This window comes from Ictalurus furcatus, chromosome 6, assembly GCF_023375685.1.
Source record: "Ictalurus furcatus strain D&B chromosome 6, Billie_1.0, whole genome shotgun sequence".
In the NCBI taxonomy this organism is placed as follows: domain Eukaryota; kingdom Metazoa; phylum Chordata; class Actinopteri; order Siluriformes; family Ictaluridae; genus Ictalurus; species Ictalurus furcatus.
The window spans coordinates 4,480,001-4,506,609 of NC_071260.1; the positions used below are offsets into that span (position 1 = coordinate 4,480,001).

Sequence of the window (26,609 nt, forward strand, 5' to 3'; positions counted from 1 at the left end):
TGCTCTCGTGGCCTCTCGTTGCTCGCCAACACACTCTGTTTACCATTAAATCATCACGCTCTGGTTTCAGCGTATTAATGAAGCCACGGGTGGTGACAAACAAAACATTTTTTTTGTTGATAAACACTACTACGGACAAACACTTATTCTGTGAATTGTGGCAGCGGAGGGACGCCAGCGAGACAATAACGAAGCAGCTATCTATCTTTTGTGCATTCGTACCTCACCTCATGCATATAATATCACCTTATCTAGCAGATAAACGGCTGACTGCTTAGAGCTTAGAGGAACTGCATTCAAAAGAAATCACGAGTCGATCAAAAGCAAGACAGTTTAGATCGCACTGAAGAGTTTTTCATGTTGAACACTGCTTTTTTTTTTTTTTAATTTTGCACCAAGCTAACAAATTTAGCATGCTGGTCTCAGTGAAATCTAAATGTTCATACATTATACTGAAAAAAAAACACTTCATAAATTTACTCAATGCTTATTCATTAATAGATTAATTGCTCTTTAATTACTTAACTATGCACTATTGGTTAATGAATAGCCAAACTTTAGATAGATAGATAGTGCAGCGTATTCCTGTAGCTAGCTAATAGCTTGTTAGCTAATTAGCAGTTTGTATGACACTAACAGAGGGTACAGGGAATATAAAGGAATATGAGCTATAACTATGAGCTATGTTACAGATATCCCCACGGTTTATTATGGAATGTTACTAGCTGGCTTCTTGCAGTCATTTCTCAGTCTTTAATCTAGCGTCCACTCTCAGAAATAAGGGTGATAAGGGTATCACCCCAGATACAGTTTATGTCCTGCCCTGCTGGGGGGGGGGGGAAAACAAAACAATAGAAACCCTCATAGAATTTGTAATGGTTTTAATGGTTACAGTGTGAACTGTATTGATTTTAATGGAAACTGAAATGGTCCCTGTGGGTCTACTGGTAATTTGCTGCCTTATACAGGTGGCATGTTCTGTCTAGTGGATACAATTAAGCACCGATAATGGAAATGGTAATGGCTAGCTGGTGGTTTGTAATGGTATTTGCAGTGGAAGCCATTAGAATTTCTGTGATGGTTTCTATTGTTTATTTTTTTTCAGCAGGGTGTACTGAATGCATCTTTCACTTGTGGGCATAGTGTACCATTCTACGAATTCTAGTATTTGGGATTCTTAAAAATGTCTCACTTCCTAATAGGAACAGTAACAGTAAATGAATTTTAGGTGAAGGTAATGAGAAAGTGGAGCATTTTGGAGCTCCTCCTCCAACGGTTTTCATCCAGCTGAGTAGCTGAACCCGGTGCCGGGCAAAAAAGACTTTCACCTGTTCTCAACATGCACGCTCATCTCATTTCTGTGTTAATTACAGCTCTGAATCAGGCACGACTCTCATTTACAAAAGCACGTTCCTTCCTCGTCCGTGTAAACCTGCGCGTTATTGAAAACACCCCGCTTATTAACGAGCTTAGAAGAGGCTTACCCAAGTCTGACGTCTCATCGCAAACAAAAGCGAACGCCGGCCGTAATTGAGGCGCATTCCTCGTCTGGGTCAACAAAATGAAATGCAGAGAGACGGAGATGTCAGCCGGTCCGAGCAGGACTCGGGTCTAATGAGACACAGCATGTCTTCGTTAAGCATGCATGAAAAGAATATGCGTCTGCGGTACACTCGGAGCCGTCGCTATTTCGGGCAAATCTAATAATGTGGCAAAATTCAATTGAAATGCAGATTCGTACGGCAGCACTCGGGCTCGGGGAGAACCAGAGCCACAACGGAGCCTGTGTGCGATTTTAAAACAATTTGGCTAAACGGAGTCTGCATGCACCTTCTAATAAATGTTACATGACAAACAGGGCAAACCAAATTACGCTGGAATGAGGGAATATCCGGGAAACATGAGATGTATATAAAAATAAATACATCTCAAATGCAATTTCTGATGATTTCTGCAACACAAGCTGAGGCTACAGAGACACTGAAAGAACATGGTGTCATGGTGACATATCCCATACAAACCAGATACTGTTGCGTTTGCACCCAAAATGGTTTCCGGTTTACAGAACAAAATTCCGGATAGTTATGTCTTGCAGTTTTGGTCTGGATGAATAGATGTTGCGATGGATTAGAGGTTAAGGCTCTGGGTTACTGATCAGAAGGTCGGGGGTTCAAGCCCCAGCACTGCCAAGCTGCCACTGTTGGGCCTTTGAGCAAGGCCCTTAACCCTCTCTGCTCCAGGGGGCGCTGTATCATGGCTGACCCTGCACTCTGACCCCAACTTCCTAACATGCTGGGGTATGTGAAGAAAAGAATTTCACTGTGCTGTAATGTATACGTGATCAATAAAGACTCATTCATCCATTTATCCTTGCTAGTTGTCATGTATACATCATTACCGAAAGACCTTCGAAATGAATTTTGAATCGTACTTAAATGCAGAGAGGCTCTGCAAGGGTCGCACAAGGTCAAAAACCACCTTTGCGGGATTACAGAAGCTTGCATATTTTCATTTTGTCGGTCCCATTCGAAAGCTCCCGTCGCAAGGCTTCGTCGCGGAGCATCCACATCGTCCACAAAATTCACCCAGCTGCCAACTGCGTGACAGGGCGAGCAAAACCTCCACGCAACATCTGTTCGCTCTGCAATAACAACACCGTTTGTTCATGCGAGCCAGACAAACGTCGTCTCTGCATGAACTACGCCGCTGACGTAAGGGTCTAAATTTGCTGCAAAGACTATAGCAACGTATAAAACATTGTGATGTTTATTCAATAACAACTGCTCAGGGGAACAAACACCGAATGCCAAGAAAACGGTTTGGAAAGCGGGAAGAAATCAAGACGTTTGTTTGATCTTAACGGCGGTGGATCCGAGAAGAATGCGGAGAAAAGCCAGGGCGCATTGGTTGAGTTCTGAGAAATATAATTTTCAATAATGGGTGCACAGACAAAAATACCCCTACAGTGCGAGACATGAACACATGATAGAGTAGTATGCAGTACACAGTTTTACCATTGAAAAAAGAAATAAATTTAAAAATACACCATGTCCTTTTAAAGGCATTCATGAAACTGACCCATGCTGAGAACACCTCTGACACACCACTTAAGCATCAATGATGAATTAAAGCTAATGGTGGTACAGTAAAAAAACTAAACAAAACAACCCTCTATGTAAAATGACAGAAAGTTCTCTACAACCGCAGCAGTGTCTCAGCAGGTACAGTTCTCCCTCAGCGTCCTCGCTTCGTAAATGCAACGTCCGAACTATTTTTGGTGGGAACATTTCGTTTTATGTGAAATACGAGTCGCCGTCAGACATTTCAGCATGGCCTGCTGGAACGTGTCGCGCTAAGCACTGCGGGATGAAAGCATTACCGTGATCTACGCATGTTTAGATACGGTAACCCGAGTACTGCAGGAACGGGATCATCCGAGTGCTGTGGTGCCATCGGGACGTGCATTAGCCTAGCGCTCCGGATTCGCTTTAGTATCAAATTGCTGGCACGTCACATCAAACCAAACCCAACGTATGGCTTAAGGAGCACGCTGTAGCGATATACACACCCGGATTTAATTTATTCATTTAAATAACACTTTTAACAACAGTCTGTGGCTGAGAGGCAAATGTGACAGACAAAACAAAACAAAACAAAAATGAAAAACACTATAACGTTGTTTTCTATTTTGAGGAAGACAAGTCCGTACTCAAACCATGCTTATTGGAGTTAATATTAGAATGGCGAATTTGTGACGATGCCAGAGGTATCCATGGTCAGGAGTCAAAATTAGTCATGCTCTCCGGGTGGGAGCGAGAGCACTATTCTCTCCAGCGTCAATCAGAACGACTAGCTTGTACAGGGTGTCCAAAAAGTCAGGAACCAAACGGGCATTAAACTACATATACATCGTTTTGTATTTATTTACTTACATTTGTTTTAATATTTATTTTTTTTCCCCCCTTATAGGTGAACAATAGCGTTAATAGTGGATGAAAGAGTGGAGATCTTGGTACTTCTCTTGGTACACTCTTGGTTCCGGATTTTTCAGAACGCCTGTGGATGCTGTATGATAGAGCTATGATGTACTGAGCTGAAAAATAAATAAATAAATCAATCAATCAATAAATCAACAAAATGACCAAATTGGAAGAGAACAAAAAAAGGAAACAATTTGCATAATTGATTCAAGTCCATGGCTGGGATCAAAATAAATAAATAAATAAATGAATCAGGGAAGAGTCCAAACTATGAAAACATGATACTTAGGACTAGTTTTAGAAGAGAGAGAGAGAAAAAAAAAAAACACGTGCTAGGGAAATACCGCTTGGAATACCAGTTAACACACATAGTTTAAGAAGAGGGAACACAGTATGGATTCAAATACCAGTGATCGAGAAGTCGAGCTCAAGTCTGACTTGAGTCACGACGCAGCTTGATTGGGGCTTGTGGTTTAATCAGTGAATTAAGACTTACCTTAGATTTGATTATTGTTTACAATAAATGTTGCAAACTTCTGACGTGGTACAAGTCTGCATACATGTACAGTATATTGGTCTGGGAAAACCTGTTGGAAATCCCACTGTTGGTGAATTCTAGCAAAAATGATGGGGGGGGGGGGGGGGGGGAGAGATAATTCTGGCCTTTGGGGTTTTTCTAAGCATAACATACTCCGACACCTCTTTAAGAATCCATAAGTAGATAGTATTTCACCAAAAAAAAAAAAAAAAAGCTTATATTTACGTTTTCCAGCAGAGATCAGGAGCAAACACGATGGACCCCGTCTCAATAAATAAGTCTAAAACCTTGGAAGCTATGTTGGATAGCAACTTACAAATGGACACAAGTCTAAGCGAATTCAGTTTGTAAATCAGGTGTCGGCTGTTAAGACGTCCGTGAAGCTCCTTGGGTGCCGTCAGAATTAAATATTTAAAAACGCAATATTCTTTCTTTTCACTTTCACGGGCAAATCAGACGAGCTTTACCTTTGATTGAGGTACACACACACACACACACAGAAAAAAAAAAATAAGTTTCAGTTCGGCATAGTCTGTAGTTTTCAGAAGTATACTATATAAATATATATATATATATTTATTAATTCTTCCCCATTTAGTAACAACTGATTGTTGCAGAGTTCTCCTATCATCCAAGGATTTGACTTGGGACCCGAGTAGCACCTCAGCGAGCTGGGACTTGTCTCCTGTGTGAGCTGAGAATGACTTTTACCTCACACACGGTCATTCTGCGGGTCTCGTAATACGATTTTAACCACGTTGCATTTATATGCAAATTAGATTGCGACACTTGACGGCAAACATCCCGCTTTGTTCCTTTGAGTTTTGTTTTTCTTTGGTCGCTGAATCGTATTTATTTACCTTGATGGTCGCAATTCGTCAGTCGTGGACCACATGCTTAACGATGGGAGGCGTTACGGTTGACCAGTTTGAATCCGAGAGAAAGACGCATTTACGGCTGTACAACATCTGAGTAGAACGTGCCTCAGGCTTGGGTTAACGTGATCGGATTTATATCGTAAATGCGTTCTAGGCGGATGTTTTAAAAGGCATCTTGGGTACACTTACACCTGATGTTTTATGTACAGAGTATTATTTTAATCCTAAATATGCATGAACTTGGACTTAGGTTCCACGACTCCAGCACTGATAAACATACAGGCTGATGAGAGGTAAGGAGCAATAGATTAGACCCGTCATGGTAATCGGGAAACGGTCACGGTGGAAGGGATACAATAACAGGAAACGCTGACCATACAAGGACAATGAAGGGGAGATTGAGACAGACGGCGTAGAGAGCATGAAGGGCAAATTGTGACACAGTCGAGACAGATGTGATGGAAACCTTGAGACAAAAGGAAGAAAGGAAAAATGTGCCAGAGAATAATGAAATGTGGGACTGCTGGCGTATAAGAACATCTCTCTCTCTCTCTCCCGCTGACATGTGAACCAACGAGCGTTCAATTTTACAAATTATATTTCATGTCTTGTACTAGAAAGGAAATATGGCCATATTCAGAGTTGATTTAATACTGAAATTGCACACATCCGTATCCTGAACCAAGTCCACTGTCAAACACTTTGTAATAACTACAATACTTGCTGAAATGCATGATTTTGGCTGTAAGTACAAATAAATAAATAAAAAAAAAGTCCACAATGGAATGACCTTTGAGGCCAATACTCCATGCATAAAAATGACACTATTAAGTTAATAATAAGTCAATTAGAATATATTCGCTGTGAAATCAACAGAAAGTTGAGGATTAGATGCCTCTTATCTGAGGCACTGCTTACCTCAGAGTGAATTTTTATAGCTAGAATGTTTCGTCAGACGCTTTGAGCAGATGAGATTAGCAAAAACTTCGACATTGGTTTTCATTGAGCTGACCAAATAATAATCATGATAAAATGAATGATCTCATGCCTTCATTACGTTGCGTGTGAGCATCCATCAGAGCACGATATAAACAAATCAAAACACCCCCCCCCCCATTTCTTTTAAAATAATAGCATGTGCTGGATCGAGTGCTATTTTATAAACGTCGGAATAAAGACGGTGGAAGCCATTTTGTTGAATCAAAATTGCAGTGATAAACGTGATCATTACAATTAGGACTATTCACGCAGCAAAATAATGCCGATATACTAGCCTACTTAGTCTTTTACTATTCACTGATATATATCGTCATTTGTTATGATGTTAAATGTGCTATAATTTGGGAAAATGTTGTACATATTTTTTCAGGCGTACAGGAAGTGCTTGTGTTTCAACGGTGGTGATCTAGAAACTATTGAAAAATCTCAGATGCTTCAACTCAGCAAAAATCTGGCAACCTTGGAGGCTTGAACTACATGCGAGTAATTTACAAGATATGAACAGGGAGCCCAGAAAATGCACTTAGCAAGACTCAGTTATGTCAGTATTTACTCATGGAACTTTTTATTACGAGTTTAGTAATGCAGGTACTTACAGTACACCGCCACTTGAGTCGAGTGATGAAACATCTCCAGAACTATAATTGTCATGTTACAGAATTTGAGGCGGATGCAAATGCCGAACCTAAGTGCAACGTTTAATAAAGTATCACACAAAACAAGACTTACATGAACTTAATACATGGAGACAGAACAACCAACGCAAGACAACTCGTGCAGTACAGAATGGGACTATATAAATATATATATATATATACATACACACACACACACATTCACACAAGCGAATGAGCTAAATGTGAAACAGGTGAATGAGACATGTGACATGGCGCAGTGGCTGATGGGAAACGTAGTTTCTAGTCCTTCTCCGCTATTACATGACAACAATGCCTGTCTATTCACTTTCGTTTACTATAACTAGCTATTCACAAAAACAAAAATGACTAGAAACCTACACTGGGGCTTTCAAAAAATAAATAAATAAAAAATAAACAGCCTTGAAGCAAACAGGAGACCTGCAGAGGAAATATGTAGCTGAATAAACACAAAGGCATCGCCTCAAAATCCAGTCGAAGGTCTCCAGCAACCGCTTTAATGCTGCTTCTCTCAGCTGTTCAGCGGCTTTTTTGACAACGTGCTGCTTCGTTATTCTGAACGTGTGGGTAGGCATGGAAGAGCCCCAGCACAGAAGATGATGAGTTGAGCTGAACGTTCTAAAGGATCTTAAGGACTCCGGTGCAGTAGTGGCTCTCAGAATACATGTGAAAATGTTCGTTTTCCATGGGTGGGGGTTTTAAAGTGAAAGCAAGTTGGGTTTTTTTCAGGTATTGCAAATAGAAGAACTGTGGAGAGGGGCAAAGAAGCAGATCCATTACATGCAGTAGAGGCTTGGAAGTATTGTCTTTCTTTCTCTCTCTCTCTCTCTCCGTCTGTCCACCTCGGCAGTGGGTGGTGGATCTCAACGCTGCTGATGTGCCCTCTCTCGTTGCCTCTATATGAGAATTCACGAGTGACTCACAAGCCTTGTGACTCAATCCACCTGCATGAAAAGTGGGAGGGAGAGGGAGAAGAAGAGGAGGAGGAAGGAAGGAGGAATGAAAGGCCACAGCGTTCGTGTTTACGAGTCATGGCTCGACGGGAGATTTTCCACACCTGTCTAGCAGGATCGAAGAGCAGGTGCAAACGACGAGCCTCATCCGAAAAGCCGTCTATCCTGATGATGGAGGGATGAGGGGGTTTCAGGGAGGCTAAACCACATCAGAGAGATCCGTCACCTGCTTCCGGTGCACCTGCTTGTTCTTTGCTGAAATGCCCGTGTCAGGGCTAAAAGCGGATTTGGAAAGAAAGACACCCTGAATGTTATGTAACGATAGACTGATGAGAGACAAAGAGAAGAAACCAACATGCTTGCAAAACAAAGCTTTAGGAGCGGGGGGAGAGGAAAGAAAAAAAAAAGAAAAAGGATGCCAGCTACAAACACAAAAATCTGAGACTTAACAGGAGATAAGACACGTCGCGCAGTCACGCCTCGGCCCAAAGCGCTCCCTCATTCCGCAGAAGGATCCCTCTGACAGCTTGCCAATATCTTTGCCAAATGTGGCTTTGCTAACAAGAGCCAAATGGGAGGACTATGAAAAGACTGCAAAACAAACAAGCCCAACCTCCCCCCCCCGCGCTTCTTAAATCCTGTTTCTGTCCATAATTACCTCAGCATCCCTGGAAATAATTAAAGTGTTTTAGAGGACGTTATTGAACTAATGAAAACCGTTCAAAGTCAACAGCAAAATGTGGTAAAAAGTCACAGAGGGAGAATAAAGGAGAATTAACGATCGCAAAAAAAGGGGAACAGGGAGCTCCAAAGGCGCACGCTCGTAAATCTATGACATCTGCTAGACGAAGATCAACAAGAATGGCATTAGAAGCAGTAGTCATCAAGATTCAAGGGAAAGACAGAGGATTTAAGAATGTCTCGCAATATAAAGATTAAAGGGCGTGTACTAAGCGCTGATGTTCGACTGAAGAGACCTTATTGGAATTCACGCCAGACAGACAGCCTGTGCATCAAACACTAGAGTTCGAAAGAAGAGCTTGCATCCTGCCAACATCTCACAACCACCAGTTGAAAGTTTAGCGCTACTGACCAGAAGGTTCCGAGTTCAAACCCTAGCTGCTCAAATGTAATTTGAAGAAAAAAATCCCAGCCAAACATGTATACATAAATCAAGAAAATGTGTTTTATTTTCACGGCCCCTCCACAAACTCCTGACGGTCTCCTGATAATCGTTCGTACCCGTCTCTTGTCATCTTAACCCTTTACAACATGGTCTTGCCATATGGCAACAAATCATTTATCTCCAATTTTTTCATAGGCAATAATACCAAACTATTATTTTCCCACGTAACTGGATAAAGAGGGCCTTAATTTAACATAACATAAAATGACCAGGAAGAACCGTCGCACTTTTGCTCTTCCTTCTCTGCAATCATACGGCAGGGTGAAGGTCAACATCGAAGGGCTCTCGAAAAATGTTATTAATTTTTCAATATTTAGGCAAAACTACTACTTAAAACGCTATCTGAGTAAGTTAAGATTTCTTTTTGGTCATTTTAAACAACTTTATATATTTGGAGTATTCTGTTAAATGGTAAAATGTCAACGTGCAATAATGGAACTGCGGTAAGTGCAATTATGAATCGAAACGGGCCTACATAGCAACATACAGCATCAATTTACCAACTAGGTCTGACTAGTCACATGTCTGCAGTTATTCACGTTATAATTTTATAAACATGTTCCTGAAAGCCTACAAGACTCTACAGAGTATTAGTGCCCCACCAATCTGTTAAATTCTGTCCTGTCTCAAGGTTTCCTTATCTCGCGTTGTCCGGAATTATGACGTTCCTCATTGTCCTTGTTCTGATTTTACTTTCTTTAAAAAAATAAATAAATAAAAAAAACCCCCAATCAATCAACATGAATTTGTATACTCGAAACATCGTTTATTGAACCCACAACACCGAAGCCATTCTGCGGCACTGCTTCTGTTGTTCCTCTGCACCATATCGCACTGCGTGTGGGGCTGTTTTCACACTAATTATCACAAACATGTTATTAAACACTCTTAAGACAACATTTTCTTTGTTCCGACTCAAGAAACAGATGGACTAATTTAACTTGTAATACGGGTCGCTCTCTCAGATCACACGTGGAAGAAAAAAAAAAGTTCATCGGAGTGAACTTCGACATGACCCATGTAAGAGGGACTGATGGAGAACAAAAGATCGAGTCCCGATCTCTTCTTTTTGGAGAGGAAAAAAAAATGTAACTGAAACGAGGGAACGTTGTTATTATTAAATACCGGCGTGCTGTCTCTCTTGGCTCCGAGGTCTTTACTGAGGTGCCGCATGAGAGTAAAAAACATCCCACACAGAAATAATGACTTTTCACGCAATCGGAAGTCTGACTGACAGAACGGCAAAAACCGTGAGGTTTCTCACTCATAGATGTTCACGTATGATGCAGTGCTGTGGCCTTTCATAAGCAGTGGGACACAAATATTTAAACAGAAAGCTCCTACTATAAAAATGCAATCATTCAATTCAATTCAGTTTTATTTGTATAGCGCTTTTAACAACGGACGTTGTCTCAAAGCAGCTTTACAGAAACATATAAACACAGGATAGAGATTTTAAGTGTGTGAGTTTATCCCTGTTGAGTGACGGTGCTGAGGAAAAACTCCCTGAGGTGATATGAGGAGGAAACCTTGAGAGGAACCGGACTCGGAAGGGAACCCGTCCTCATCTGGGTCACAACGGATCGTGTGAAAGTAAAGGAAAGTTCATTATGGTTTAAATATGAAGTTGAACTAGTCCACTGTTCACTAAAGGAGACCTGAGTGTAAAACTGCATGTGGTAATTGCAGTCCCAAGGCCATCGCAGCAACCGTAGTCCCAGCGAGAATGTCCATGTGAAATTGAGGTCTAAAACCATTTCATGGTACTTCAAGCGGTACCATCTCCAAGCATCCATTTTATCAGCTAATCATGTTACACTGGTGCTATGCATAAAATCATGCAGATATAGGTCAAGCGCTTCAGTTAATGATCTCATCAAACATCAGAATGGGGGGGGGGAAAGTTGATCTAAAGTGATGGGACTTTGACCTCGGCATGGTGGTTGATGCTGGACAGAATCATGAGTATTTCAGAAATCTCCTTGGATTTTCACACACAACAGTCTCTGGAACTTCCAGTGAAAGGCAGCTCTGCAGGTCAGAGGACAATGGACAGACCTGTACAGGACGTCTATGGTAACTCAAATAACCACTCTTTACAACCAACGTGAGCAGAAAAACATCTCAGAAGACACATAGTACATAGAACAGCAGAAGACCACATCGGGTTCCACTCCTGCCAGCCCAGAACAGGGACACAAGGCTCGCCGAATCTGCTGAAACAAGCAGGGGTACGGGTGTTGCTAATAGAGTGAACGGTGAGGGTAGGTTTTCATGGGCTATACGTTTTTATGATGGCACGGTAATAAACGTGTTGAAACACGAGTGCAGAAATGTCAGTTTAATGAGATCGGTTAAATTTAGCCTGTTTAATTTTGGCTTGTTTGGATGAAGTGTCTACAGTGTCCTCCAATACTATTGGCACCCTTGGTAATTATGAGCAAAGGAGGCTGTGAAAAAAAATTGTTCATAAAATTCACACACAAAAAAAAAAATACTCTGCTCTCATGGATCGCAAACAATTGCAAACCTGTGTTCACAACAGCTGTGAACACAGGTTTATCCACCCCGAAACATATTTGTTAAATATAGGTGTGCGACAATTATTGGCACCCCTTTTAACTCGTATGAGACAAATATATTTGAAGTATATTCCCATTGATATTGTAGATTTTTTACTACACCTGAGTGACTAGGAACAGGAAAGTGTTCAACCATGACTTCCATGACTTCACAGGGGTATAAACATGAGGTAACACACGGGCCAAATTCCCTTAGTCAGTCATAACAATGGGTAAGACCAAGGAATATAGCTGTGATGTGCGGCAAAAGGTTGTTGAGCTTCACAAAATGGGAAGTGTCTATAAGAAAATAGCACAAGCATTAAAAATGCCCATTTCCACCATCAGGGCAATAATTAGGAAGTTCCAGTCGACTGGAAATGTTATGAATCGACCTGGAATTGGACGTGTGTCTATATTGACACAAAAATGGTTTACGGACCACAAAATCAAGGTCCTGCCATGACCATCCCAGTCCCTTGACCTGAACCCCATAGAAAACCTGTGGGGTGAACTGAAGAGGAGAGTCCACCAGCGTGGACCTCGAAATTTTAAAGATCTGGAGAGATTCTGTATGGAGGAACGGTCTCAGATCCCTCACCATGTATTCTCCAACCTCATCGGGCATTATAGGAGAAGACTCAGAGCGGTTATCTCGACAAAGGGAGGTAGCACAAAGTATCGACTAAAATGGTACCAATAATTGTTGCACACCTATATTTAACAACATCCCCTCAGCAAAAACTTCACCATATCAATAATGATACATTTTTACTTTATTAAATAACAGCACTTTTTTTTAATCCATTTATTATCAGCCGTAGACTGCTACTATGGAAACGATAACGCATGAGAACGACCGCGTTCATTTAAACCCGTGACTTGCCTTGCAGTCGGATCTACCGTCAGAGCTGCCATCAGAAAATGCATCAACACCTTCTGACCAATCAGAATCAAGAATTCAACACCGCTATGATATAAAACATTCAGTCGACAGATTGTTCTATTAAAAACTTAATCACTTGTTGCAGCCCTACTACTGATATGAGCACTGGGGTCTTTAATTTGGGATTCATTCATTCATTCATTCGTTTATGTGATAGATGTATTCATCCAAACATCCTACAAATGAGTCAGAATCCAATCCAAGCACAGAGCTGAGCAGTTGAGGGTTAACGCTCGTACTCAAGGGCCCTGCGGTGCCACTCTCATTTTCACCAGCACAGAACCTTGCGCTCTGGGCAACAATTCAATTTTATGGCTAATAAGCAAATACTGATTTTTTATTTATTTATTATTATTTAGTAAATAACACAGCCAGGAAAACATCTGCATTGTGATTAAACCCGTTTTGTCCTGCTTTCTTATGACACCGTGTTTCACTCAAAGGGTTTTTTTTTTTTTTTTTTTAACACTTCGAACTTTTTTTCTCTCGCCATGTGCGTGCCAGCTCTTGTCGGATTCCATTTAAATATTCAGATTAGAACACATCACTTTGGCTGCGCAAATTACTTTCATAAAGTGATTTTAACTGGGGGCAGCGCTGGTTATTTCAGCTCTGCCGTTTCCATGGAGACTAAGGGAACCTCTGCCACACGAAATCTCTCTCTCTCGGTTTTTCCTTTTCACCTCGACAGACACAATCTCTAATGGTCATTTTCAGGCTCTGACAGGCTGCAAGCCGCGCGACGACATACTAATCTCAGTCTCTTACATCTATACGGAGAGATCGATTTCATCGGAGCAAAGTTGTAATTAAAGCCGGGCGCACTAACCCCGCCCCTCGTACTAACCGTAATCATTCGTGGCTTGGGCAAGATCGTACAAAGTAAAGGACAAGTATTTTTTGCAGTCGCTCTGTCGTGATTTTATTGGAGAATAAGTTTAAGGATGTGATTCAGTGCGACCTCACTACACTTGTCACACTTGTCTCTCCGTCTATGTAACGTGGTGAGAGGAAGCAAGTGTCGGCAGTCTTTATTTGGCGAAATCAAAAACAATTGCGAGGGTCCAAACACAAGTTAGCCAAGGGTAAGTCATAATCGATGTCAAAACGCAGGCGAGACTCTATCTAGAACAAATGGTGAAACAGTACTCGCGACAAAAAAACGCATGGTAAGACTTCGCAACAAACGACGGCGACGCGCAGACGACGGGACGAGGCAAACTAATCGAGAACTGACACAGAACAGGCGAACACAGTCGGCGAACACAGCAATGGCAGGACAGAGGCAGAGGCAGGTCTAGAAAAGAAACCAAAACAAACACGAGCACATGGTGTTTCTTCACCATGGGAACCGTGATACGAAAAAAAGGAAAGCTTGATAGTCTCACAATAAAACTCAAGCGAGGTTAAAAGGCTATCGAATAACAAAACTTGCCGAAATATACAGACGTTTATTATTATTATTATTATTATTATTATTACAGAAAAGTAGAACCTTTTGAAGAATTTGAACTACAAAGACACACACAACCATCCAGCCAACCCACCCACGAACACGAACACATCAGGAACGCCGTGCATTTCGATTATTTTCACAGTGCTCGTTACAAAATAACGAGCAAATACGTAAATTCTCACACTGAAAACTGTTTTTTAACTGACCTCATTCAAACACGTACATCGGTTCCACGCGCTCGGACCGAGTTACATTGACTCGATTTGTTTTCATACATCCGACATGATTTGATCATGGATTTTCAAAGCCCTTGAATAAAACCCAACCCTGCTCTCGCTCAGTCTAACTGAGGATATCACTGGATCTGTGAAACTATTAACAGAGTTAAATCTTTAAATGCAAGTTTATTCCTTTTTTTTTTTTGCGCGCTTTTGGAGTAACCGATTCTAAAAATGCAAAGACGTTCCTTCTGTGTGAGGTTCAGGCTAACCCATATCAGATCAAATAGAGCTATAGTAGAAAATGTCAGAATTTATACATATATGGATGCAGAATACGTGCTTCACGCCTCAGGCAAAGACATGCTGGAGCAAATTTTTACACTAACAGCCACTTTATTAACTCCTATCATAGCTCTTGGGGTTTTTTTTTTTTCCTCCAGCAATTGAGCGAAGTCTAACTCTATGTGGTTTGGTATGTAAATGTATTAAAGAACATATCCCTCATGTTTGGAATTTATTCGCTCGCTCTCAGCGAGTGGGCCTGCAAGCCGAGCCGCTCTCTCCCTCGCTCCCAAACCTACTCAGTGCTATTACACTTGATCAAACACTAATGGACATTATTATTCAGTGGTGGGGAAAAGCCTAAAGCAAATCGAATCCTCCTGTGGTGGAAATTGTTATCCCGCTCAAAGCTACGGTGTGTCTAACATATTCGGAGCGCGCCAGGTACAAATTCCTCCCGGGCCGACGTGGCTCACGATCACGCGTGCTCTAAAAAGCAAAACGCCAGCGAGCGTTAGGCGAAGGTCAACGAGACCGGCCCACACATTAATCACTCTTAGTGCTGACAGAGCTGCTCGCTATAACAAATGTTTGCAATTAGTCACTGTTGTGGGGGGGAGAGAAAAAAAAAAAAAAGAAAAAGTTTGCGTGTAATTACAGATGAGGTGGAAGCGATCAGGTCTGTGGACGATGACCATGACGACGACGAGGAGCAAAATGCTAATGCAAATCAGCGCAGTCTCCGATAACGACCGCATTCTGGATGACGGCCACGTTTATAATTATTTTCACTCAGTCATTTTGAATGATCGAATAACAAATAGTCGGAGCAGACTTGCGGAATAATCGCTTTATTTCACAGCTTTTAAGGGCGTCTGTGCAAAATTCTGAATCGAATCCAGTAAAACGAACACGGGTCATTAAGTACGGAAGGACCCTTTATTAAAACCGAGTCAAGTTGACGTGATTTACGAGCACAATATCGTCGATAATTATGGATTGCGGTTCCCGTTAAGACGATGCGGAGGCGCGCCCCCGACGTTTGACGCGGATGGCCGCGGCTCTCGTTTACTTCACATGCATGCCGCTACGCCGCACGTGTCATTTTAGCCAGCGCTCTAACGTTTGGGCCGATTTTCTGGCGTCGTCGCTTTAAGTAAGGAGGTAAGACAGAGGTTTTAGTGTCACTGTGAGTAAAAACAACAACAAAAGAGTAACGGTTAGTAAAGATTCGTAGCAATTTCGGGAAATGTCCTGAAATTGCGACGTTAAGAGAATAAAGTCACAAAATGGCAAGGAGAACGTGGAAACATCTCGAGACCAAAACATGTATCAAAAAGTTACAAGAAAAAAGGTGAGAATATTTTGAGAGTAAACTGGTAAGATTTTCAAGGATAAACTCGTAGATGAGGTGTGCTGACTGAAGAAATCTGCCGTGCCGATTTTCTGCACCTGGCTCAGCTTCAAAGCACATCACTGGGGCTTTCATTCATTGTACAAGTCCACATGCTTCATCGCATATGAGGTTGCGTTCACGTGCTGGCAGAATGTACCACAATCGTGCTGCTTTGGCATCGATAATTTTTATGATTGTTTATCTGTCTAGCAAAACTAACTGCTGTCCTCCATTAGCAAGCAAATATAACCGGTAAGTTTGCAAAGAACCTTTGCTTACGATTTCACTTTCAACAACGAGTCATTTCCTTTATGTTCGTATGATTCTAGCATAGAAAAAGACCTAAACGCTTCAGGTCGCTTAGGATTTTCATTCCTCCATCACCATATAATGAGTCTTTATTGATTTTCTTCGCATACCCCAGCATGTCAGGAGGTTGGGGTCAGAGCGCAGGGTCAGCCATGATACAGCGCCCCCTGGAGCAGAGAGGGTTAATGGCCTTGCTCAGGGGCCCAACAGTGGCAGCTTGGCAGTGCTGGGGCTTGAACCCCCGACCTTCCGATCAGTAACCCGCTGCCGCCCCTCCCCCAAACCACCACTGCCCCCGTATGGCAACGCAATTGATCGATAGCATTGACGACGTCACGTGGCTGGACGCGTATAATACAAACAATGACCCGAAGGTCATCGCGGATTATTTCATAGCCCCCGATGATGTGCTTGAAGTGGTCGGATGTTTGTAGGCTTTAAATGAAATTATCAATATAACCAGCAGATGAACTGATTAGATGTTTGGAATTGATCCAAACAGGGTCAAGGTCACGGCGAGGTTAAATGTCCGAAATAGGTTTTCTTCGATAGCTTCGATTCCAGTTTGCCTGGAATGGGGTTCAGTGGAGACTCGAACTCACATCTCGGATTCTGCGGGTTTTTTCCCCTCGAGATCCTACGAGTTTCTTCTGAAGCGTTACTGTTTTTTTTTTTTGCAGTAACCTGGAGACATTGTTCTCAAAAGATTACAAATTTATATATATATATATATATATATATATATATATATATATATATATATATATATATATATATACACACACACACATATTATATATATATATATATATATATATATATATATATATATATATATATATATATATACACACACACATACACACACACACACATATTATATATATATATATATATATATATATATATATATATATATATATATATATATATATATATATATAAACTTTATATACAACTTTATTTCTTGCAAGGTTACCGATTTTTTTTTTCAAAACTGCACATTTATTAAATTAATTAACATTTTAAAACTGTGACACTAAAATGTAAACAAGACAAGACATGCATTAGAAGGAGGTCCCACGACACTGAATGAAGCACCTATAACAAGCAGAGAAATACAATAACACGAATGTTTCATTTTCATCCAATTTACTATTTGTTGTTGTTGTTGATTTATTCAACTGTTTTTAAATAAAGGCTACGGTACTAACTAAATTGGCGAAGTTAAGGAGCTAAATTAGCAAGCTGAGCTGGAAAAGGCTCTTGTGCTTTGGGGGGCGGTGGGAGGGGGAGGGAGGGGGGTATGACTGGGATTTAATTACCCTGAATTTTCCAGTTAAGATCATGTTCGAGTGTTTTGGACAATTTGGCGCTAATTGCTTTAACAACTTGCTGACTTACGATACGAACGCTGCAATACAACAATACACGCACAAAGACACAGAAGGAGGACGTGATTTTATAGGAGGAATAGCGTTTGATGTACAAAGCAGTACATTCAGATGGCTCAAAATATAACGCATATAAAGTCGCAAATCTCTCAATTCCGACATTATAGGAATGATAAGACCCTACATGATGACTGAATAATGTCGCAGAAAGGCATGGTTAAGTTCCACTCTGCTTTCAGAGACAGTAGATTGAGGCGGCTGCTTATTTTAATACCCCCCACCCACACACACACACACACACACACACACACACACACACTTCTGTTCTGTCCCTGGCACCAAGTCAGCGCTAAGTGATGCAGTGTTGCTAAAACCTGCACCAGTTTTACACGCTCTTTTTAGGGACACAATCGAAACAAGACGGCAATTTCCATCAGGATCAATAAAGACAAAGATGTAGAACAACACATCTTCGATGTTTAACGAAAGCTGATTACCTAAATGGTTCGTCAGTGTGAAGGCAAGGGCTGCCTGCTGGCGGAGAGGAAACTAACCAGCTCGAGAACTTTAAGGATGTTTTTTCAGTGGGGTTCCTGATTTAGTGCCCAAACGTAAGAAAATAATCAGTCACGGGTGGTGAGTAAGACAGCAACTGCCTGGGGAGACGGTTCTGGACAAAACGAGCACAAAGTAAATCTGTGTCTATTTCTGTTTACAGTAAGAGTCTTGATGAATAGAGATGAGCGCTCGCAGACCTCGGTGCGTCAGAGCAAGTCAATGCTGCTCGGTCTGGGGAAACCCCTCGGATGACACGCGGATAACCAAAAATTAACAATAACAACAGTAGTTTTGGCTAAGGGAACTTTATTTTAAGAAAATATTAATATACCAAAACCATCACCATCACCTTTTCCCCCTCTCACTCACTTGTTAATTCTCTTGTTCAGTTACGGTTACAATTCTGTGTCCCTCATTCACTCACTTATCCATTCACTCAGTCACTTATTCACTCATTCACTGATTCATTCACTCACTCACTCACTGATTCATTCACTCAATGATTCATTCACCCGCTCACTCACTGATTCAGTCACTCGCTCACTCACTGATTCATGCACTCGCTCCCTCACTGATTCATGCACACACTCACTGATTCATGCACTCGCTCACTCACTGATTCATGCACTCACTGATTCATGCACTCGCTCACTCACTGATTCATGCACTCACTGATTCATGCACTCGCTCACTCACTGATTCATGCACTCACTGATTCATGCACTCACTGATTCATGCACTCACTGATTCATGCACTCGCTCACTCACTGATTCATGCACTCACTGATTCATGCACTCACTGATTCATGCACTCACTGATTCATGCACTCGCTCACTCACTGATTCATGCACTCACTGATTCATGCACTCGCTCACTCACTGATTCATGCACTCACTGATTCATGCACTCACTGATTCATGCACTCACTGATTCATGCACTCGCTCACTCACTGATTCATGCACTCACTGATTCATGCACTCACTGATTCATGCACTCGCTCACTCACTGATTCATGCACTCACTGATTCATGCACTCGCTCACTCACTGATTCATGCACTCACTGATTCATGCACTCACTGATTCATGCACTCGCTCACTCACTGATTCATGCACTCACTGATTCATGCACTCACTGATTCATGCACTCGCTCACTCACTGATTCATGCACTCACTGATTCATGTACTCAATAATTAATTCACGAGTAATTAACTCGCTCTCTTCCTCCCTCTCCAATGCCCTCACTCATTCACACTCAGACTCTCTGATTCACTTACTCATTACTCCTTTCTTCATTCACTCATTCACCATCTCATTCACTCATCCACTTCCTCATTCACTCAGTCATTTATCCATTCACTCACTCATGATTCATCCACTTCCTCACCCACTTCCTCACCCGTTCACCCCTCATTCAACCAATGACTCACTCAAACTCACTCACTCTCACCCTCACTTAATCCCACACTTAACCCCTCACTCACGCACACTCTCTCTCCATCACTCTCTCTCTGTCACCCTCGCTCCCATCACTCCTTCTCTCACCCTCACTCTCTGAACCCCTCCCTCTCAACCACCCTCACGCTCTCACTCCATAACTCTCTCTCCATCACTCCCTCTCCACCCCCTTACTCTCTCTCCATCACTCCCTCTCCACCCCCTCACTCTCACTCCATCACTCCCTCTCCACCCCCTCACACTCTCTCCATCACTCCCTCTCAACCACCCTCACTCTCACTCCATCACTCCCTCTCCACCCCCTCACTCTCTCTCCATCACTCCCTCTCCACCCCCTCACTCTCACTCTATCACTCCCTCTCAACCACCCTCACTCTCTCTCCATCACTCCCTCTCCACCCCCTCACCCTCTCTCCATCACTCCCTCTCCACCCCCTCACTCTCTCTCCATCACTCCCTCTCCACCCCCTCACTCTCACTCCATCACTCCCTCTCCACCCCCTCACCCTCTCTCCATCACTCCCTCTCCACCCCCTCACCCTCTCTCCATCACTCCCTCTCCACCCCCTCACTCTCTCTCCATCACTCCCTCTCCACCCCCTCACTCTCTCTCCATCACTCCCTCTCCACCACCCTCACTCTCTCACCATCACTCCCTCTCCACCCCCTCACTCTCTCTCCATCACTCCCTCTCCACCACCCTCACTCTCACTCCATCACTCCCTCTCCACCCCCTCACCCTCTCTCCATCACTCCCTCTCCACCCCCTCACTCTCACTCTATCACTCCCTCTCAACCACCCTCACTCTCTCTCCATCACTCCCTCTCCACCCCCTCACCTTCTCTCCATCACTCCCTCTCCACCCCCTCACTCTCTCTCCATCACTCCCTCTCCACCCCCTCACTCTCACTCCATCACTCCCTCTCCACCCCCTCACCCTCTCTCCATCACTCCCTCTCCACCCCCTCACCCTCTCTCCATCACTCCCTCTCCACCCCCTCACCCTCTCTCCATCACTCCCTCTCCACCCCCTCACTCTCTCTCCATCACTCCCTCTCCACCCCCTCACTCTCACTCCATCACTCCCTCTCCACCCCCTCACCCTCTCTCCATCACTCCCTCTCCACCCCCTCACCCTCTCTCCATCACTCCCTCTCCACCCCCTCACTCTCTCTCCATCACTCCCTCTCCACCCCCTCACTCTCTCTCCATCACTCCCTCTCCACCACCCTCACTCTCTCTCCATCACTCCCTCTCCACCACCCTCACTCTCACTCCATCACTCCCTCTCCACCCCCTCACTCTCTCTCCATCACTCCCTCTCCACCCCCTCACTCTCTCTCCATCACTCCCTCTCCACCCCCTCACTCTCACTCTATCACTCCCTCTCAACCACCCTCACTCTCACTCCATCACTCCCTCTCCACCCCCTCACCCTCTCTCCATCACTCCCTCTCCACCCCCTCACTCTCTCTCCATCACTCCCTCTCCACCCCCTCACTCTCACTCCATCACTCCCTCTCCACCCCCTCACTCTCTCTCCATCACTCCCTCTCCACCACCCTCACTCTCTCTCCATCACTCCCTCTCCACCCCCTCACCCTCTCTCCATCACTCCCTCTCCACCCCCTCACCCTCTCTCCATCACTCCCTCTCCACCACCCTCACTCTCTCTCCATCACTCCCTCTCCACCCCCTCACCCTCTCTCCATCACTCCCTCTCCACCCCCTCACTCTCACTCCATCACTCCCTCTCCACCCCCTCACTCTCTCTCCATCACTCCCTCTCCACCACCCTCACTCTCTCTCCATCACTCCCTCTCCAGCACCCCCTCTCCACCCCCTCACCCTCTCTCCATCACTCCCTCTCCACCCCCTCACTCTCACTCCATCACTCCCTCTCCACCCCCTCACTCTCACTCCATCACTCCCTCTCCACCCCCTCACCCTCTCTCCATCACTCCCTCTCCACCCCCTCACCCTCTCTCCATCACTCCCTCTCCACCCCCTCACCCTCTCTCCATCACTCCCTCTCCACCCCCTCACCCTCTCTCCATCACTCCCTCTCCACCCCCTCACTCTCTCTCCATCACTCCCTCTCCACCCCCTCACTCTCACTCCATCACTCCCTCTCCACCCCCTCACCCTCTCTCCATCACTCCCTCTCCACCCCCTCACCCTCTCTCCATCACTCCCTCTCCACCCCCTCACTCTCTCTCCATCACTCCCTCTCCACCCCCTCACTCTCTCTCCATCACTCCCTCTCCACCACCCTCACTCTCTCTCCATCACTCCCTCTCCACCACCCTCACTCTCACTCCATCACTCCCTCTCCACCCCCTCACTCTCTCTCCATCACTCCCTCTCCACCCCCTCACTCTCTCTCCATCACTCCCTCTCCACCCCCTCACTCTCACTCTATCACTCCCTCTCAACCACCCTCACTCTCACTCCATCACTCCCTCTCCACCCCCTCACCCTCTCTCCATCACTCCCTCTCCACCCCCTCACTCTCTCTCCATCACTCCCTCTCCACCCCCTCACTCTCACTCCATCACTCCCTCTCCACCCCCTCACTCTCTCTCCATCACTCCCTCTCCACCACCCTCACTCTCTCTCCATCACTCCCTCTCCACCCCCTCACCCTCTCTCCATCACTCCCTCTCCACCCCCTCACCCTCTCTCCATCACTCCCTCTCCACCACCCTCACTCTCTCTCCATCACTCCCTCTCCACCCCCTCACCCTCTCTCCATCACTCCCTCTCCACCCCCTCACTCTCACTCCATCACTCCCTCTCCACCCCCTCACTCTCTCTCCATCACTCCCTCTCCACCACCCTCACTCTCTCTCCATCACTCCCTCTCCACCCCCTCACTCTCTCACCATCACTCCCTCTCCACCCCCTCACTCTCTCTCCATCACTCCCTCTCCACCCCCTCACTCTCTCACCATCACTCCCTCTCCACCACCCTCACTCTCTCTCCATCACTCCCTCTCCACCCCCTCACTCTCTCTCCATCACTCCCTATCTCTCCTCTCTTTCACCCACTCCCTCTCAATCACCCTCTCTCCCTCTCCATCACTCCCTGTCTCACCCCTCTCTTTCACCCACTCTCTCCATCACTCCCTCTCTCTCACCGTCTCTCCATCACACCCTCTCCCTCACTCTCTCTCCATCACTCCCTCTCTTTCACCCTCACTCCGTCTCCATCACCCCCTCTCTTTCACCCACTCTCTCTCTCCATCACTCCCTCTCTCTCACCCCCTCTCTCTTACCCTCACTCTCTCTCCATCACCCCCTCTCCATCACTCTCTCACCCTCACTCCATCTCTATCACCCCCTCTCTCTCCATCACTCTCTCTCAATCACTCCCTCTCTCACCCTCACTCTCTCTCAATCACTCCCTCTCTCTCCATCACTCCCTCTCTCTCTCCCTCTCTCGCACCCTCACTCTCTCTCCCCATCACTCCCTCCCTCCCTCACACACATCCTCCATCATTCCCTCTCCGTTACTCCCTCTTTCCATCACTCACTCTCTCAATCACTCTCTTTCTCCCACCCTAAAGCAATCACACTCTTTCTCCATCGCAATCTCTCCATCATGTCCACTCTCACCCTCTCACTCACTCTCTCAATCACTCCCTCCCTCAGCTGTAACAGGCTGAATTTTCTCCACAAGAGGGTGCTCATTTGTGTTCCTTTTGTGTGCATCATTGATGAAAAGGAGGAACCTGGTATGAACCCACCAGCAGGATCTGACAAACGCAGGTCTGTTTGCACTCGCGCAGTGTGTGTACGCTGTAAAATCGTTGCAACGCACCCTATGCATTCAATTAACGATAGCTCATGACGTAATGAGGGCAGAGAATCAGTAGTGGCACTCTGGATATCACAACTCCAGTGTATTACATTCACAAGCAGCTCACGGAACGTGCTCATCATTAATCGTCAATGAACATTTTCGAAACAATTTACCGATTTGAACCGAATGAGCTGGAGCACAAAGACAGGAAACTAGAAACCTGAAACGAACCTGCACCAGATCATGAACGAATGCTCACGTGACGTCCGAAACAAACCGTAGTCATCGTTATTTATTATTATTTATTATTACGATATCAGAAATCAAGTCTAGTCACTCAGAGTAGACTAACGCTAAAACCTAAATCGTTCTTCAATCACACACGAGCTGCGTTTGAGCATCGTTGTGACAATCCATCAATTTATTGTGTTCGTTAGCTCATTAACCGAGTGGAGAGTTTCTCTGAAAGACAAGCTTCCATGATATCATCATCTTAAGAATTATTCGGATGAGCCACCGCAATATTCAGTTTGGACCTGTGGACTGCAGCCGAGTTACAGAGAACGAGCCCAGGGGAATGTTTTTTTTTGTTTTTCATAAATAAAGACCCTCCATAACACGTACTGGGTATCCTTGTTTCTTTTCCCGGTTGCAATATTTGAACAGTTTCCCAGGCTTCATAGTTAGAAAACAGGCTATACAGATAATACACATGTAACAATTCCCCATCCAAAAAAAAAAAATCCCCATAAGCATCCTGAATTAAAGAACTGCGGTAAAATAACTCCGTAACAAATTCGCAAGATTCCGATTCTGCGTTTAAAAATGATTTTAAAAAATTTTTAAAAAACACAACTCACTGTGCATCTTCGTTTCTTCTGGTTGATGTTTGATATTTCGATTTTTAATATCCATTATTATTATTAGCTGCTTGTATAAATGTAACATCATCAATCATACCAATAGCAAAAAGTACCCTGAATGAAAAATTTCGAGAATTAAAAGGCTCGAGAAACAAACGATCCTGAATTCACTGATGATTCCGAGTTCTAACTTCACAACCACGAGAAAACCCCGAAACAATAACAGCTGCAAGGCACTGCAGCAATATAAGATCACGCTATTAAAGCTTGCATCATCTGTGATGTGTTTATAAGCCCAGAACAAATTGTACAAGCGCAAAGCAAACATCAGTGACGGCAGGATTCTTCTCAACAAACCCGATAACCAAAGCCAATATTTCGAGCTCGTCACGCTGAAAGTTCTTGGATGCAATCGAATTAAAACCAAGAGCGACGGAACAAAAGCCTGCCGTTCCTGCCAGCGCTCTCGGTGTTTACAGCTTCCTTCACTCAGATGTCTCATCAGCTCAACGGAGTTTGGCGAAGGTAAAGAGGGAGGAACAGGACTCACCTAGGAGCATGATGTGCGAGCGTAGAGCGGTCGGATGCTGGTAGAGGGGAGGATAAGTTCCAGGAGACGATCGAGCGAAGTGGACAGAGAGGACGAGAGAGGCAGAGATGAAACACGCAGAGAGAACGAGAGACAGAGAGAGAGAGAGGCTGTCACCAGATCTCTTACACCTCTGAACCACAGTGCACAAAAAAAAAAAAAAAAAAAGAAATCAACCCACAGCAGGGGAAAAAAACTGGGTCAGTCCATCACTGATGTGGAGAGACAGGCGGTGAAAAAAATAAAAAATTACACATACAAATGGGTTCTCCCTCTCCGTCACAAAGCACGGATCCGTCTCGCTGCGAGTCAGCCTGGAGGAATCTGGCTCTCGTAAATCAGGAGCGACTTGTGTGATCAGCCGGCCATGCAGAGAGACACGAGTGGAGACGTGAGACGAGCGGGTGACTCCTGAGAGTGTGTGTGAGAGAGCGGGAAAGGCAGGCGAGAGGAACTGTGTGTGTATTTAGTAGAGAGAGAGAGAGAGAGAGAGAGAGAGAGTTGGCGCTGTAAATGGCACAGCAAGCGCAGCTGAATACCCTTCGCTCACTGGGAGAGCGTAATGTGAGTCGGTGCTATCTGCTCAGACGTGTGTAAATGAGGTGAGACACGAGAATTCCCAGCAGCCCCTCGGAGATCCACGGGAGAACGGAGGGTGGGGGGGTGGGGGGGGTCTCAAGGAAGACCTCCTAACAACCATCTGACTGTTCAATGCATCTCCCGGGCGATGGGTGGAAAAGCGTCAGCTCCGATGGCCGAGCAGATACAGGTGGAGGAAGAGCTGGAGAACGGGGTATAAGGTCAAACATGCGGGTTATGGCTTTCTCTCAGCCTTTAACCGTTAACACTCGGGTCGTGTCTCAAATCACATCGTGAGGAGTTAATCTACACTTTGAAAAATGAGCTTGTACATGAGATCCACTCCAACTCGAATCGTTTTGGATCAGAAGTTTAAAACGGCGCCAAACGGCGCTCAACTTTTTCATTTGAACGCACAGATCATTAACAGTTAAAGTTTAAAGACCGGGACAGATGAACTCTCCACTACCACTGGCACCAGCTGCCGTTTCGGTTGTGTCAGTTATCTGATACAAGCCTTTCCAAAAATCGCTCGGCACCTCATTTGCTCTGCAAATACGGCCCATCATCAGACTCATATTTATTTATTTATTTATTTATTTATTTATTTTCACTGCGCTGTATGTGTGGCGGCTTGAGTAAACCCTTCACGTGCACAAATTGACACTTTCGACCATCGTATAATTCTGAGAACTGCAAACCTTCCGGAACTTTAATACGTTTACGTTAACTGCGTTTTGTTTGACTTTTTATTGTTTTATTTTATTAACACCGCGCCAGCTCTAGCACTCGCACCGGCTTGCATCTGTCTCTCATTTCTTCGAGTTACGAATCCTTGCTAGATGCTTTGTTTGGATCTGAATAAAAGCGTCTGTTCAACGCCGAAGCGTAGAAGTAACGCGAGGTTTTTTTTGTTTTTGTTTTTTTTTTCTCTCTACAGAGCAACACTGTGTTCTAGCTTGTGTTTTGGAAGAAGCTTCATCACGTACGCGTATGGCA

At 44.3% G+C, this 26,609-nt stretch overlaps 1 protein-coding gene across 5 annotated transcripts in view; it reads right to left on the bottom strand.

The window, feature by feature from the left end:
* Positions 1–26,609, bottom strand: part of znf385b (zinc finger protein 385B) — a 211,487-nt gene that overhangs the window by 97,346 nt on the left and 87,532 nt on the right. The window contains exon 1 of one of the 5 annotated variants that reach the window (XM_053626274.1): positions 24,993–25,526. The exons of 3 other annotated variants lie outside the window; for them this stretch is intronic. In XM_053626274.1, coding sequence (XP_053482249.1) covers positions 24,993–25,002 — 10 coding nt within the window. In that variant the 5' untranslated portion in view covers positions 25,003–25,526. Of the gene's footprint in view, positions 1–24,439; positions 25,527–26,609 lie in introns of those variants that run through there. One more of the 5 variants, XM_053626273.1, reaches the window with a different exon arrangement.